Source organism: Schistocerca americana, chromosome 10 (assembly GCF_021461395.2).
Source record: "Schistocerca americana isolate TAMUIC-IGC-003095 chromosome 10, iqSchAmer2.1, whole genome shotgun sequence".
Classification (NCBI taxonomy): Eukaryota; Metazoa; Arthropoda; class Insecta; order Orthoptera; family Acrididae; genus Schistocerca; species Schistocerca americana.
Window position 1 is genome coordinate 147329686 of NC_060128.1, and position 14053 is coordinate 147343738.

The following is a 14053-nucleotide window of genomic DNA, read 5'->3' on the forward strand; positions in this document are numbered from 1 at the left end:
GAAGAAGCCCCACCTGTGCCTGTGGGACTCCAACACCAGCATTATCGTGCCGCAACGATTAACCTCGCGACCATTCGCGCGCCCCACAAACTAGCGCTGCTCCGTGATATGATTTATGATGCGGACATAGATATTGCACTTTTTCAGGAAGTGCATGTCGCCGATTTTTCACCACCACATGGCTTCACGGTGCATCTTTCTCCCGCTTCGGACACCGGTAGTGGTGTTGCCATCATCTTACGCGAAGGTCTTCCTGCCGAAGATGTCCTATACCTCCCCAACCGCGGAGGTATGGCCCTTACTCTCTTTGGTGTACGTATTGTCAACATTTATGCGCCGTTGGGCTCCAGCTACCGTCGTGAACGCAATGCCTTCTTTGCGAATGAAGTTACACCCGTTTTTATGTGACCACACGATGACTGGGTCATGGGTGGAGACTTCAACTGCACCCAGCGACCTCAGGATCAATTGCCGCGTCACTCACCATGCGCAGCTCTGGAAACAGTCGTCACGCGGCTACAATTTGTCGACACGTGGAGACATGTTCACGGTGATCTTTTGGGCTTTACGTACAACACTGCGCACTCCTCTATCCGACTGGATTGCATCTACATCTCGCGATCCCTAATTCAACACACTCGACAGGCTGAAATCTGGCCTGTTGCCTTCTCAGATCATGAAGCTTACTTCTGTGATGTTGTTCCCACAAGACAGGCAGTAAGGCACGGACGTGGTTTATGGAAACTGAACACGGCACTTCTTAATTCACCTGACTGTCGACTTCTAATAAAAGACACTTGGATCACATGTAATAGACGCTGACCCACGTATCCGTCTACCATATTCTGGTGGATCCAGTGTGCAAAACCTGCTCTTCGAAAAACTTTAATCCGGTATGGCAAAGATGTTGTCGCCTGGAGGAAGAGCACTATGGACTTTTACTACAGGATCCTACGAGAATGCTCCACGATGCCAGCCTCCCCTGAGCGCCATACAAGGATGAACCAAGCTAAGGCCCAAATCTCCAATCTCATGCGAAGGCATTTGGAAGGAGCGGTAGTACGATCTCGTACTGCTGATCGCATGCCTCATGAACATCCGTCGATGTACCATATCATCCAAGAACGACAAAATCGACGCCGAAAATTGATTCGGTCCTAACAGATCAAGAAGGGCGTCGCTACGTAACCCAATCTGCAATAGGGAATGTGCTTCACGCTCGCTGCCAGCAGCTCTACGCCGCAATTCCACATTCCCCAGAGTTGATCGAGGAAGTCTCACAGCTCAACTTCGGTGGTATCCCAGGAGATGCGGCGATTGACTTGATGTCGGAGGTGACTGATGAGGAAGTCCGCGATGCGATCTGGGCAGGAACCATCAATCGCTCCCCAGGACCCGACGGTCTTCCCCTCGAATTTTATCGCACCTTCCGTGATTTGTTAGAGTCCACCTTCACCTCCATCTGTCGGGAACTGATATCTCCGGAAGTACCTGTGCCGGATGCTTTCATGGAAGGAATTATTATTCCTGTACATAAACCGCACGGTGGCAACAATATCAGTGATTATCGGCCCCTCACCCTCCTTAACAGTGATATGAAAATCTTCACTTGCCTTTTGGCAGCACGACTTAAAAACGTTGCCCGATATGTTGTGTCGCCAGACCAAGCATCTTTGGGAGGGAATAATAATATCCGCACGGCTTTATGCCGTTACAGGGATATGATCGCCGTTACCCAGGCACAACGCCTCTCTGGGGCACTTGCGTCTTTGGACTTTAGTCAAGCTTTTGATAGGGTTGACCATTCGTTCCTTATGGCCGTTCTCCACCATATGGGTTTTCCAGTCGCCGTTATCACGGTAGTGAAGCGCCTTCTGTGGGGTGCCTCATCCAGGATTATGTACAATGGCAGACTCACTCCACCGATAATAATAGGTCGATCCGTACGTCAAGGTTGCCCTCTATCAGCAATTTTGTACGCCTTTTCCTTGGAATCCTTGCTGTGTGGACTAAGACAACGTTTGGTAGGGTTGTCCATAGATCGCTACCGATTCTGTTGCATGGCCTATGCTGACGATGTAGTCATCTGTTTACGTAATGCCGACGAGGTTCGAGCTGTTTTGACGTGGGTAGCGACTTATGGTGAGGTGTCGGGTAGTTCTTTAAACGTACGTAAGTCACAAGTTATGTTCATTGGCATGGAACTTCCCGTGGAGTGCGTTACACCTCTCACCACCGTTGATACCATTCATTTTTTGGGAATAGATTTTTCACCTGATCTCCGGCGTTCAGCCACCATCAACTGCCGACGCCTCCTTTTAATGATCAGAGCAGGTCTTATGGACCATCGCCTTCGATCCCTAGATATTCTCCAACGAGCTCGATATGTCAATATATATATCACATCCCGAGTTCCCCATGTAGCACAAGTTCTACCTTTCCCGCTTACTGTGCCACGTCGCATGCTGGCAGTGATGGCATCTTTCGTCAGCTCTGGGCTGTTGTTCAAAGTTAACTATGCAACCCTTACTCTTCCCCGTGAACGAGGTGGGATAGGTCTGTTTCACGTACCGGATAGAGCTCGCGCCCTATTTGTCAGCTCCCAGATGACGGTATGGACACGTTGCCCAACGAGCCTCACTGGTCTCCTCCTGTCGGCATATTCGCCGGTCTCACTGTCAGCCCCAGTGATGATCTCGGATGTTCCGGCCCAGTTCCATTATATACGATACTTCTTTCTTGAACTCAGTTATCTACACCTAACCTTACAAAGACAGCTTTTACTCAAGACAAAGGCAGTATACAATGTCCTCCAATTAGGTCTTCCACCTAATCCGATTGAACAAAAGTTCCCCCAGGTTGACTGGCGTCATGTATGGCGCGCGGTATTCGCCTGTTACCTTGACACGAATGTTCAATCTGTCTGGTACCTAACTGTCAATGGTAAGCAAATCAACCAATTTCGCCTTCGTCGTATCCACCTCGCCCAATCACCTCTATGCTCCACGTGTGGAGTGCCAGACAATGATTAACATCGGTTTGTTTGCGGACCGGCGGTGGAGGTTTGGCACTTGGTTCGACGTATTGTGGCTTTTCTAATGCGGGACATTCCGGATCGGATTATTCCCCTTTCATTATTATTTCCGGAACGTGACTATTTTCCTCGGACAAAGACCAATGCTGTGAATTGGATTCGCGGACATGCCATTCACAACTTATTTGGACAAACTGTAAACTCTGTACTCGATTTTTGGACATACCTCAATGACCGTCAATATGTCGTTGTCCGTCACCGAAAATACAGACAATTTTTCTCGAACTTCCTTGGGAGTGCTTTCCACGAGCCGCCTCGCAGCTGGAATGTGTTAAGCCAAGAGAGAAGAAGGTTTCCTGTTTGAACCAATGAACATTTCTGAACAATTGAACGGAACACATCAATTTCGAGAAGATGTGACTCAACATATTACCAGCGGGGCGCAGAAGACCTCTGATCAATTACACAAAAAAACCCATAAAAACAATAAAAATAAAATTCAGAGGAAGGAAGATTTTGTTTTGTTTGTAAGGATAGCCCTAACCTTGATTTCCCATATTTCCCCTGGTATATAGGCAGCTCTCTGGGGTAGGTTTAGTCAGGAGCCAACACCTAAAGTGGCCCAGATTTTTTTGTTATAGGATGAAAAGTGGCGGTGGCACTTGTTTTTTTTAGTTCTGTTTTATAAAAAAAGGGTGGGATATTGCAAAAAAAGAAAAAAACGACAAAACAATAAAAAAAGAAAAAGAAAAAAAATGGTCTTGCGGTAGCATTCTCGCTTCCCGCGCACAGGGTCCCGGTTTCGATTCCCGGCGGGGTCAGAGCTTTTCTCTGCCTCATGATGACTGGGTGTTGTGTTTTGATCATTTCCATCATCATTGACTCGCAAGTCACCGAAGTGGCGTCAACTTAAAAGGACTTGCAATACGGCGGCTGAACTTCCCCGCGTGGGGCCTCCCGGCCAACAATGCCATACGATCATTTCATTTCAAACCATTTTCTCTTGCTTGGAATAATTATTTCAGCTTTACATTTATGCTTCCCATTCTTCATTGCTGGTAAGCTCTATTGTCGACATGCTCGGGTCTATTACCTACGGTTGTAGATATTGTTGGGGTGCTGTTTTTCTCTGTCGGTTATGAATTGCACTATTTTTGGGCGAACTGGTATTGGCTTTGCATACAAGCAAAATTTGGAAACAAAAATTTCAAACGCATTTACCACAACACGGTGAGCTATATTCCTTCTCTAAAACTCAGTGGACCATGTATTGGAAAAGACTCAGCTAATGTGGTGTTAATATAAATGAGTCATCACAACATCCTAGCAGGAAGAGAGTTGTGGACTCCATATTGCACGCAATGTAATTTGTAATTTCAGTTTTGGCGACAAGCGTCACGTTTCACAATATTTTTCTTCCGTGTTGTCTCCATCAACTCTATTTAAAAGAAACGCAAATTGTTCTGGTGGCATTCAAAGACAATTAAAGTAACTTTCAGGCTCCTCCACTGCAATGTCTTTCAGAAGATCGCTGAGCAAACGAGCTGACGTCTTATCTTTATCTGGTCATGAACCCAGACACGTTTCACATTTCAATTATTATGCAGCGACTTCACGCAAACAGGTATTAACTCCGCCACAACTCTTGCAACTGCCGAAACTTTTCAGTTTAGACGCGATTATGGCACTTACAAAACTACGAAACTGAAGTCTACACTATTGTCGCCGTGTATACAGTCATACCAGCCGGCCGCTGCTCAGATGTTAAGTCCCATAGTGCTTAGACCGGTATTACACTATCAAATTTCTTTGTCAAAGATTTGATCAAAGATGTGATCAAATATTCCGTCAAATATATTTGACAAAGATCTTTGACGCAGCGCTAGAAGGGGCATTACACTGTCATCATATTTTTCGTCAAAGTTGAAGATGGCTGACAACAACAACTTGTTATTAACCGCAGCAGTTGCATGTACCACAATTGCATTGTGTGCACATGCGGTAGAGAAGTCGGGGAAAAAAGGAACCATACATACGAGGTTGACAGTCTTAAATTCCTGGGATTACAACTTGATAATAAACTCAGTTGGAAGGAGCACACCACGGAACTGCAGAAACCCCTTAGTAAATCAGTATTTGCAGTTCGAGTGTTAGCAGACATAGGCCACAAAAAAATGAAAAAGCTTGCATACTTCGCCTACTTTCTTTCCATAATGTCATATGGTATAATATTTTGGGCTAACTCTTCAAGTCAAACAAAAGTTTTCAGAGTCCAAAAGCGTGTAATACGTATTATTTGTGGAGTAAATTCATGGACGTCCTGTAGAAACCTCTTCAAAGAACTGGGTATACTAACTACTGCCTCTCAGTATATTTACTCCTTAATGAAATTTGTTCTAAATAATATATCTCTTTTTCCAACAAATAACTCAGTTCGTACATACAATACCAGGAACAAAAATGATCTGCACAACGACTTAAAAACACGTACTTTAGTTCAAAAACGGGTCCACTACTCGAGAACACTCATCTTCAATAATTTGCCAGCAAACTTAAAAAATTTAGCTACAAATAAAGATCAGAGCCTGAAAGACTTACTAGTGGCCAACTCCTTCTACTCCACTGACGCAATTTTTAATAGAAACTAATGATGTTTTGTATATATTCATACTATTAGTATTGTTATTTCAGCTTTAAAAAAATTGACATGTTTCACATCCACGAGGATCTCCTCAGCACGGATCTATGAAATGAAAACTAATCTAATCTAATCTGGGTGAAACCGTGGGTTTTACGATGACACGATAAAAGCATTCAACAAAACTTGTTATGTGAGCTTATAGTGGAGAACGTCGTACATCAATTATTTAAGAATGGATGAGCATGCATTTTTGTATGTGCTCAGTGAAGTGTATCCTCATATCACAAAGCACAGTATTCACTTAAGAACTGCTACATCTGCAGAAGACAGGCTCACTGTAATACTCCTTGGTACAGGAGAGGGTTATGTTATGTTAGGTTAGGTCAGGTCTCCAATCTTCTTAATCTATTTTGGTATTCAGGGTGCCTCATGTTGTAAAGCGCCTCATCAGCTTCATACATCTCTATTAATTTTGTAGTTGTCGGCACACACCAGTTGTATTTACCGGCAATGTTTATAAAAATACTACAGACGACAGCATGCTGCAGCGATGCTTGCGCTCCATGCGGTAACATGTCACATTGCTGTGAACAGAAGACAAGCGACTTCTTTGATCAAATCTACAGCGAGGCCCTAGATTTGATCAAATATTGGACGACATTTGACAAAGTTCCCTATTACACCATCAAATATCTTTGACAAAGATATTGGTCAAACGTATTTGACAAAGAAATTTGATAGTGTAATACCGGCCTTAGAGCCATTTGAACCATTTGATTCTAGCATTGTCGCTAAACCCTCACTGTTGGGTTCTAAATTGCTTATTCGGAGCTAAAATACCGGTATCGGTTTTAACCGACCAGTTCTTCCCATCGCTGAGCTGAGGCCAGACTTGTTCCCACAGGAGCAGGCGTCCCGGTCCAGCGAGGAAGCGGCGGCCCTGCGGGAGGAGGTGTCTCAGATCCACGCCGCCTTCGCCCGACTGCTGGAGGCAGCCTCCGCCCCCGCCATCGACGCTCTGGCGCGTCGCCTCCACCAGAACAGGGACCTGCTGGCCGACATCGCCGCCGAGGGCGACGGTGAGTCACTCCTACCAGCAGTGTCAGCGAGAACCTGGCGCTACGAGTAAGGTCCAAATGGGAAACCAAGCTGAAAGGCAGAAGGAGTATAGAGGGTGGTGCACTGATCGTGACTGGACCAAATATCTCACGAAATAAGCGTCAAACGAAAAAACTACAAAGAAAGAAACTTGTCTAGCTTGAAGGGGGAAACCAGATGGCGCTATGGTTGGCCAGCTAGATGGCGCTGCCATGTGTCACACGGATATGAACTGCGTTTTTTAAAAAATAGGAACACCCATTTTTTATTACATACTCGTGTAGTACGCAAACAAATATGAATGTTTTACTTGGACCACTTTTTTCGCTTTGTGATAGATGGCGCTGTAATAGTCACAAACATATGGCTCACAATTTTAGACGAACAGTTGGTAACAGGTAGGTTTCTTTACACTAAAATACAGAACGTAGGTACTTTTGAACATTTTATTTCCGTTGTTTCAATGTGGTACATGTACCTTTGTGAATTTATCATTTCTGAGAACGCATGCTGTTACAGCGTGATTACCTGTAAATACCGCATTAATGCAATAAATGCTCAGAATGATGTCCGTCAACCTCAATGCATTTGGCAATACGTGTAACGACCTTCCTCTCAACAGCGAGTACTTCGCCTTCCGTAATGTTGGCACATGCATTGGCAATGCGCTGACACATGTTGTCAGGCGTTGTCGGTGGATCACGATAGCAAATATCCTTCAACTTTCCCCCACAGAAAGAAATCTGGGGATGTCAGATCCGGTGAACGCGTGGGCGATGGTATGGTGCTTCAACGACCAATCCACCTGTCATGAAATATGCTATCCAATACCGCTTCAACTGCACGTGAGCTATATGCCAGACATCCATCATGCCGGAAGTTCATCACCATTCTGTCATGCAGTGAAACATCTTATAGTAACAGCGGTAGAACATTACGTAGGAAATCAGCACACATTGCACCATTTAGATTGCCATCGATAAAACGGGGGCCAATTATCCTTCCTCCCATTAACCCGCCAAGGTCGCTGATGTTCCACTTGTCGCAGCCATCGTGGATTTTCCGTTGTCCAATAGTGGATATTATGCCGCTTTACGTTACCGCTGTTAGTGAATGATGCTTAGTCGGTAAATACTATGCGTGCGTAACATCTCTCATCGTCCCGTAATTTCTCTTGTGCCCAGTGGCAGAGCAGTACACAACGTTCAAAGACGTCGCCATGCAATTCCTGGTGCATAGAAATATGGTACGGGTGCAATCGATGTTGATGTAGCATTCTTAACACCGACATTTTTGAGATTCCCGATTCGCTGGGGCTGTTTTAGGGAAGGAGACCAGACAACTAGGTCATCGGTCTCATCCGATTAGGGAAGGACGGGGAAGGAAGTCGGCCATGCCCTTTCAAAGGAACCATCCCGGCATTTGCCTGGAGCGATTTAGGGAAATCACGGAAAACCTAAATCAGGATGGCCAGACGCGGGATTGAACTGTTGTCCTCCTGAATGCGAGTCCAGTGTGCTAGCCACTGCGCCACCTCGCTCGGTCTCCCGATTCGCAATTTGTCTGCTACTGATGTGCGGATTAACCGCGACAGCAACTAAAACACCTACTTGGGCACCATAATTTGTTGCAGGTCGTGGTTGACGTTTCACATGTGGCTGAACACTTCCTGTTTCCTTAAATAATGCAACTATCCAGCGAATGGTCCGGACACGTGGACGATGTCGTCCAGGATACCGAGCTGCATACATAGCACACGCCCGTTGGCCATTTTCATCACAATAGCCATACATCAACACGATATCGATCTTTTCCGCAATTGGTAAACGGTCCATTTTAACACGGGTAATGTATCACGAAGCAAATACCGTCCGCACTGACGGAATGTTACGTGATACCACGTACTTATAAGTTTGTGACTATTACAGCGCCATCTGTCACAAAGTGAAAAAAGTGATCCAACTAAAACATTCATATTTCTTTACGTACTACACGAATATGTAATAAAAAATGGGGGTTCCTATTTTCAAAAAAAACGCAGTTGATGTCCTTTTGACCTATGGCAGCGCCATCTAGCGGGGCAACCACAGCGCCATCTGTTTTCCCCCTTCAAGCTAGACGAGTTTCGCTCTTTGTAGTTTTTCGTTTGATGCTTATTTCGTGAGATATTTGGCCCGGTCACTATCAATGGACCACCCTGTTTAGGTTGTCTGCAAGGAGATCATTAATAAAACCGACAAACTACAGGGATTGGTTCCTGACTGGAAATAGAGGAAAAAAGGTCCTATGAACATGTGTCCAGAAATGCATAGCTACCACGGTAGACGGCGCTGACGAATGAAAGTTCCTCTGACCGCGTGCCGTGTGTTCTTCGTGTGTTGCAGGCTGTGATATTGACGCAGTATACTGTAAGCAACAGTATGGCTCGTCGGTAAAGAGGACTGATGACAGAAATTACATAATTGTGGAAAAGCCATTGACAAAGTCCTTCCTGTAGAGGAAAATCTGCTGTGACAATCCCTGCACTCATTGTACGTGACAGGGATAGTAGCGGTTGCCATACAGGATACACATAATCGTACTTTGGCTTACTACATGCTGGCAGGCCCCTTGCCTGGAACTTGTACTAGGGTTCGCTTCAATATCCTGTAGTACCCGGTCCTCCAAATCTCGTGTATGAACAGTCCGTTGCCACCCTGCACGTTCATCTGCCTGAGAGGGCCCATGATCACACAGACGCTCAAGGAGGGCTTGAAATGCCGTGTGATGCGGTTGGTGTCTGTGAGGGTACTTGTTTTGGTATAGTTATTAATGTTCACCCCGATAGCTGACTGGTCAGCGTGACGGACTGCCGAAGGGGCCCGGGTTCGATTCCCAGATGGGTCGGGTATGTCCTCCGCTCAGGGACTGGGTGTTGTGGTGTCTTCATCATCATTTCATCCTCATCCTTCGCGCAGATCGCCCAATGTCGCGTCGAATGTATAAGACCTGATCCAAGGCGGCCGGGCCTGCCCCGTAAGGGGCCTCCCGGCCAATGACGCCAAGCGCTCATTTCCATTTTTACCCTGTATGGTTGTTGTTGTTGTTGTTGTTGTAGTGGTCTTCAGTCCTGAGACTGGTTTGATGCAGCTCTCCATGCTACTCTATCCTGTCCAAGCTTCTTCATCTCCCAGTACCTACTGCAACCTACATCCTTCTGCGAGTGTATTCATCTCTTGGTCTCCCTATATGATTTTTACCCTCCACGCTGCCCTCCAATACTACATTGGTGATCCGTTGATGCCGCAGAACATGTCCTACCAACCGATCCCTTCTTCTAGTCAAGACGTGACACAAACTCCTCTTCTCGCCGATTCTATTCAATACCTCCTCATTAGTTACGTGATCTACCCATCTAATCTTCAGCAGTCTTCTGTAGCACCACATTTAGAAACCTTCTATTCTCTTCTAGTCCAAACTATTTATCGTCCATGTTTCAGTTCCATATATGGCTACACTCCATACAAATACTTTCAGAAACGACTTCCTCACACTTAAATCTATACTCGATGTTAACAAATTTCTCTTCTTCAGAAGCGCTTTCCATTGTCATTGCCAGTCTACATTTTATATCTTCTCTACTGCGACCATCATCAGTTATTTTGCTCCCCAAATAGCAAAACCCATTTACTACTTTAAGTGTCTCATTTCCTGATCTAATTCCCTCAGCATCACCCGACTTAATTCGGCTACATTCCATTATCCTTGTTTTGCTTTTGTTGATGTTCATCTTACATCCTCTTTCAAGACACTGTCCATTCCGTTCAACTGCTCTTGCAAGTCCTTTGCTGTCTCTGACAGCGTTACAATGTCATCGGCGAACCTCAAAGTATTTATTTCTTCTCCATGGATTTTAATACCTACTCCGAATTTTTCTTCTGTTTCTTTTACTGCTTGCTCAGTATACAGATTGAATAGCATCGGGGAGAGGCTACAACCCTGTCTCACTCCCTTCCCAACCACTGCTTCCCTTTCATGCCCAACGACTCTTATAACTGCCATCTGGTTTCTGTACAAATTGTAAATAGCCTTTTGCTCCCTGTATTTTACCCCTCCCACCTTTAGAATTTGAAGCAGAGTATTCCAGTCAACATTGTCAAATGCTTTCTCTAAGTCTACAAATGCTAGAAACGTACATTTGCCTTTCCTTACTCTAGCTTTTAAGATAAGTCGTAGGGTCAGTATTGCCTCACGTGTTCCAACATTTCTACAGAATCCAAACTGATCTTCCCCGAGGTCAGCTTCTACCGGTTTTTCCATTCGTCTGTAAAGAATTCGTCTTAGTATTTTGCAACCATGACTTATTAATCTGACATTTCGTTAATTTTCACATCTGTCACACCTGCTTTCTTTGGGATTGGAATTATTATATTCTTCTTGAAGTCTGAGGGTATTTCGCCTGTCTCATACATCTTGCTCACCAGATGGTAGAGGTCTGTCAGGGCTGGCTCTCCCAAGGCTATCAGTAGTTCTAGTGGAATGTTGTCTACTACCGGGGAAGGGAGATGAACATGAAGGCTGTATTATAGAAATGGAGGAGCACCTAGATGAGAATGATATGAGAGATATTACTGCGAGAAGAATTTGACAGAACTCTCAAAGACCTAAGTTGAAACAGAGCCCCTGGAGTAGACTACACTCTGTCAGATCTACTGATAGCCTTGGGAGAACCGGCCATCACAAAACCCTTCCATGTGGTACGGAAGATGTATGAGACAGGCGAAATACCCTCAAGCTTCAAGAAGAATATAAAATTTCATTTCCAAAAAAAGCAGGTGATGGCAGGTGCAAAAATTACAGAACTATAATTTAGTAAGTTATGGTTACAAAATACTAACACGAAATATTTTTGAATGGAAAAACTGTTAGTAGCCTGACGTCAGGGAAGATTGCGGACAAATATAGGAACACGCAACACGATACTGACACTATGACCTATATTAGAAGAGAGGTTAAGGAAAGGCAAACCTACATCTATAACTTTTGCAGATTTAGATGACGATTTTGACACAGTTGACTGGAATACTATCTTTGAATTTTTGAAGATAGCAGCGGTAAAATACAGGGATTGAAAGGCTATTTACAACTTGTACAGAAACCAGACAGCAGTTATAATAGTCGAGGGGCATGAAAGGGAAGCAGTGGCTGGGAAGGGAGTGAGACAGGGCTGTAGCCTATCCCTGATGTTATTCAATCTTTATATTGAGCAAGCAGTGAAGGAAACAAAAGAAAAATTCGGAGTAGGTATTAAAATCCGTGGAGAAGTAATAAAAACTTTGAGGTTTGCTGATGACATTGTAATTCTGTCAGAGACATCAAAGGACTTGGAAGAGCAGTTGAATGGAATGGACAGTATCTTGAAAGGAGGGTGTAACTTGAATATCAACAAAAAGAGGACAATTGAATGTAGTCGAATTAAATCAGGTGATGCTTAGCGAATTATAGTAGGAAATGAGATTCTTAAAGTAGTAGATAGTATTCGGGCAGGAAAATAACTGATGATGGCTGAAGTAGAGAGGATATAAAATGTACACTGGGAATGGCAAGAAAAGCGTTTCTGAAGGAGGAAATTTGTTAACATCGAACATAGATTTAAGTGTTAGAAGGTCTTTTCTGAAGGTATTTGTCGGAAGGGTAGCCATGTATGGAAGTGAAACGTGGACGATAAACAGTTTAGACAAGAAGGTTTTGCAATGTGGTCCTACAGAATAATGCTGAAGATTAGATGGGTAGATCACGGAACTAATGAGCAAGTACTGAATAGAACTAATGAGAAAATAAATTTGTGGCACAACCTGATTGGAAGATGGTCTTGGTTGATAGGACGCATTCTGAGAGGTCAAGGGATTACGAATTTAGTTATGGAGGGAAGTGTGGGGGGTTTGGTAGCGGGCGAGCAAGAGACGAATCCAGTAAGAAGATTTATTTATTTATTTATTTATTCTTTGCCCATGGACTCCAGCTGAAAATCCAGCTGAGAGTAGATTCAACAGGATGTCGGTTGCAGTAATTATTTGGAGATGAAGAGCCTTGCACAGGATAGAGTGGCATAGAGAGCTGCAGCAAACCAGTTTTCGAACTGAAGACAACAACAACAAGCTGCAAATCGGCATAGCTAATCGACCGTCCCACAAACAATGAAACGCACATGCGTACCTACTCCCGACATGGCTTCCTCGTCAAACAGCACCTCTGGATTGGTATTGTTACAGTCTGCTGTTTACAGAGTCAGTTCAAAATGTTTAAAACAACTGAGGGATGAGAGTATAAGCAGTACAAGCGCTTTCTTACGGGAACTGGATAACCGACTATTATAGTTAAGTGGCTATTTATAAGTTATGTGAGTTACTACTGAAGATTAGATGGTTAGATCACATAACTAATGAGGAGGTATTGAATAGAACTGGGGAGGAGTTTGTGGCACAACTTGACTAGAAGAAGGGATCGGTTGGTAGGACATGTTCTGAGGCATCAAGGCATCACCGGTTTAGTATTGGAGGGCAACGTGGGGGGTAAAAATCGTAGAGGGAGACCAAGAGATAAATACACTAAGCAGATTCAGAAGGATGTAGGTTACAGTAAGTACTGGGAGATGAAGAAGCTTGCACAGGATAGGGTAGCATGGAGAGCTGCATCAAACCAGTCTTAGGACTGAAGACCACAACAACAACAACAACAATTAAATAATCAGATATTTTTTCCTAATGGTCAGTTAGTCTGTGTATAGTTGTAGATATGGTCAGAGATTGTAGGGCCCCTGCATTATTTTTTGTAATATATTAAAATACTTATACTCCTTATATCTTAAAACATGTTACAGTAAAACAGGCACAAGTACAAAAACATTTTATTTATCGTACTATATTTTGAAGATTTTTTGGTATAACAACCATGACATGCATAGTACAGGATGCCTCCAAGAAAGTTTACATTTGATTCTCCAAAATAAAACAGGGTTTAAAGTCTATTGACAAAATCTTTATTTATTAATGAAACGTACAGTTTATTCTTAAAAACAATGCCATCTAAATGCAATCCGGCACACCTAAAGAACTCATTTAAACGACGAAATTTTGCGTGGCGACTCGACGTGTAGACACTAGAATGCCTGCCACTTCACTATGGATATTTTCTTTCAGTTGTTCCAGAGAAGTCGGATTATTGACATATACTTAAGGTTTGACACATCCCCATAAGAGAAAATCCATGGGACTCAAGTGTGGACTGTATGGGAAACAAAT

General features: G+C 44.0%; 1 protein-coding gene across 2 annotated transcripts in view; it reads left to right on the top strand.

The window, feature by feature from the left end:
* Positions 1–14053, top strand: part of LOC124552408 (plectin-like) — a 219495-nt gene that overhangs the window by 153641 nt on the left and 51801 nt on the right. For both annotated transcript variants that reach the window (XM_047126671.1, XM_047126672.1), the window contains exon 11: positions 6580–6754. In XM_047126671.1, the coding sequence (XP_046982627.1) occupies positions 6580–6754 (175 nt within the window). The remainder of the gene's footprint in view (positions 1–6579; positions 6755–14053) is intronic.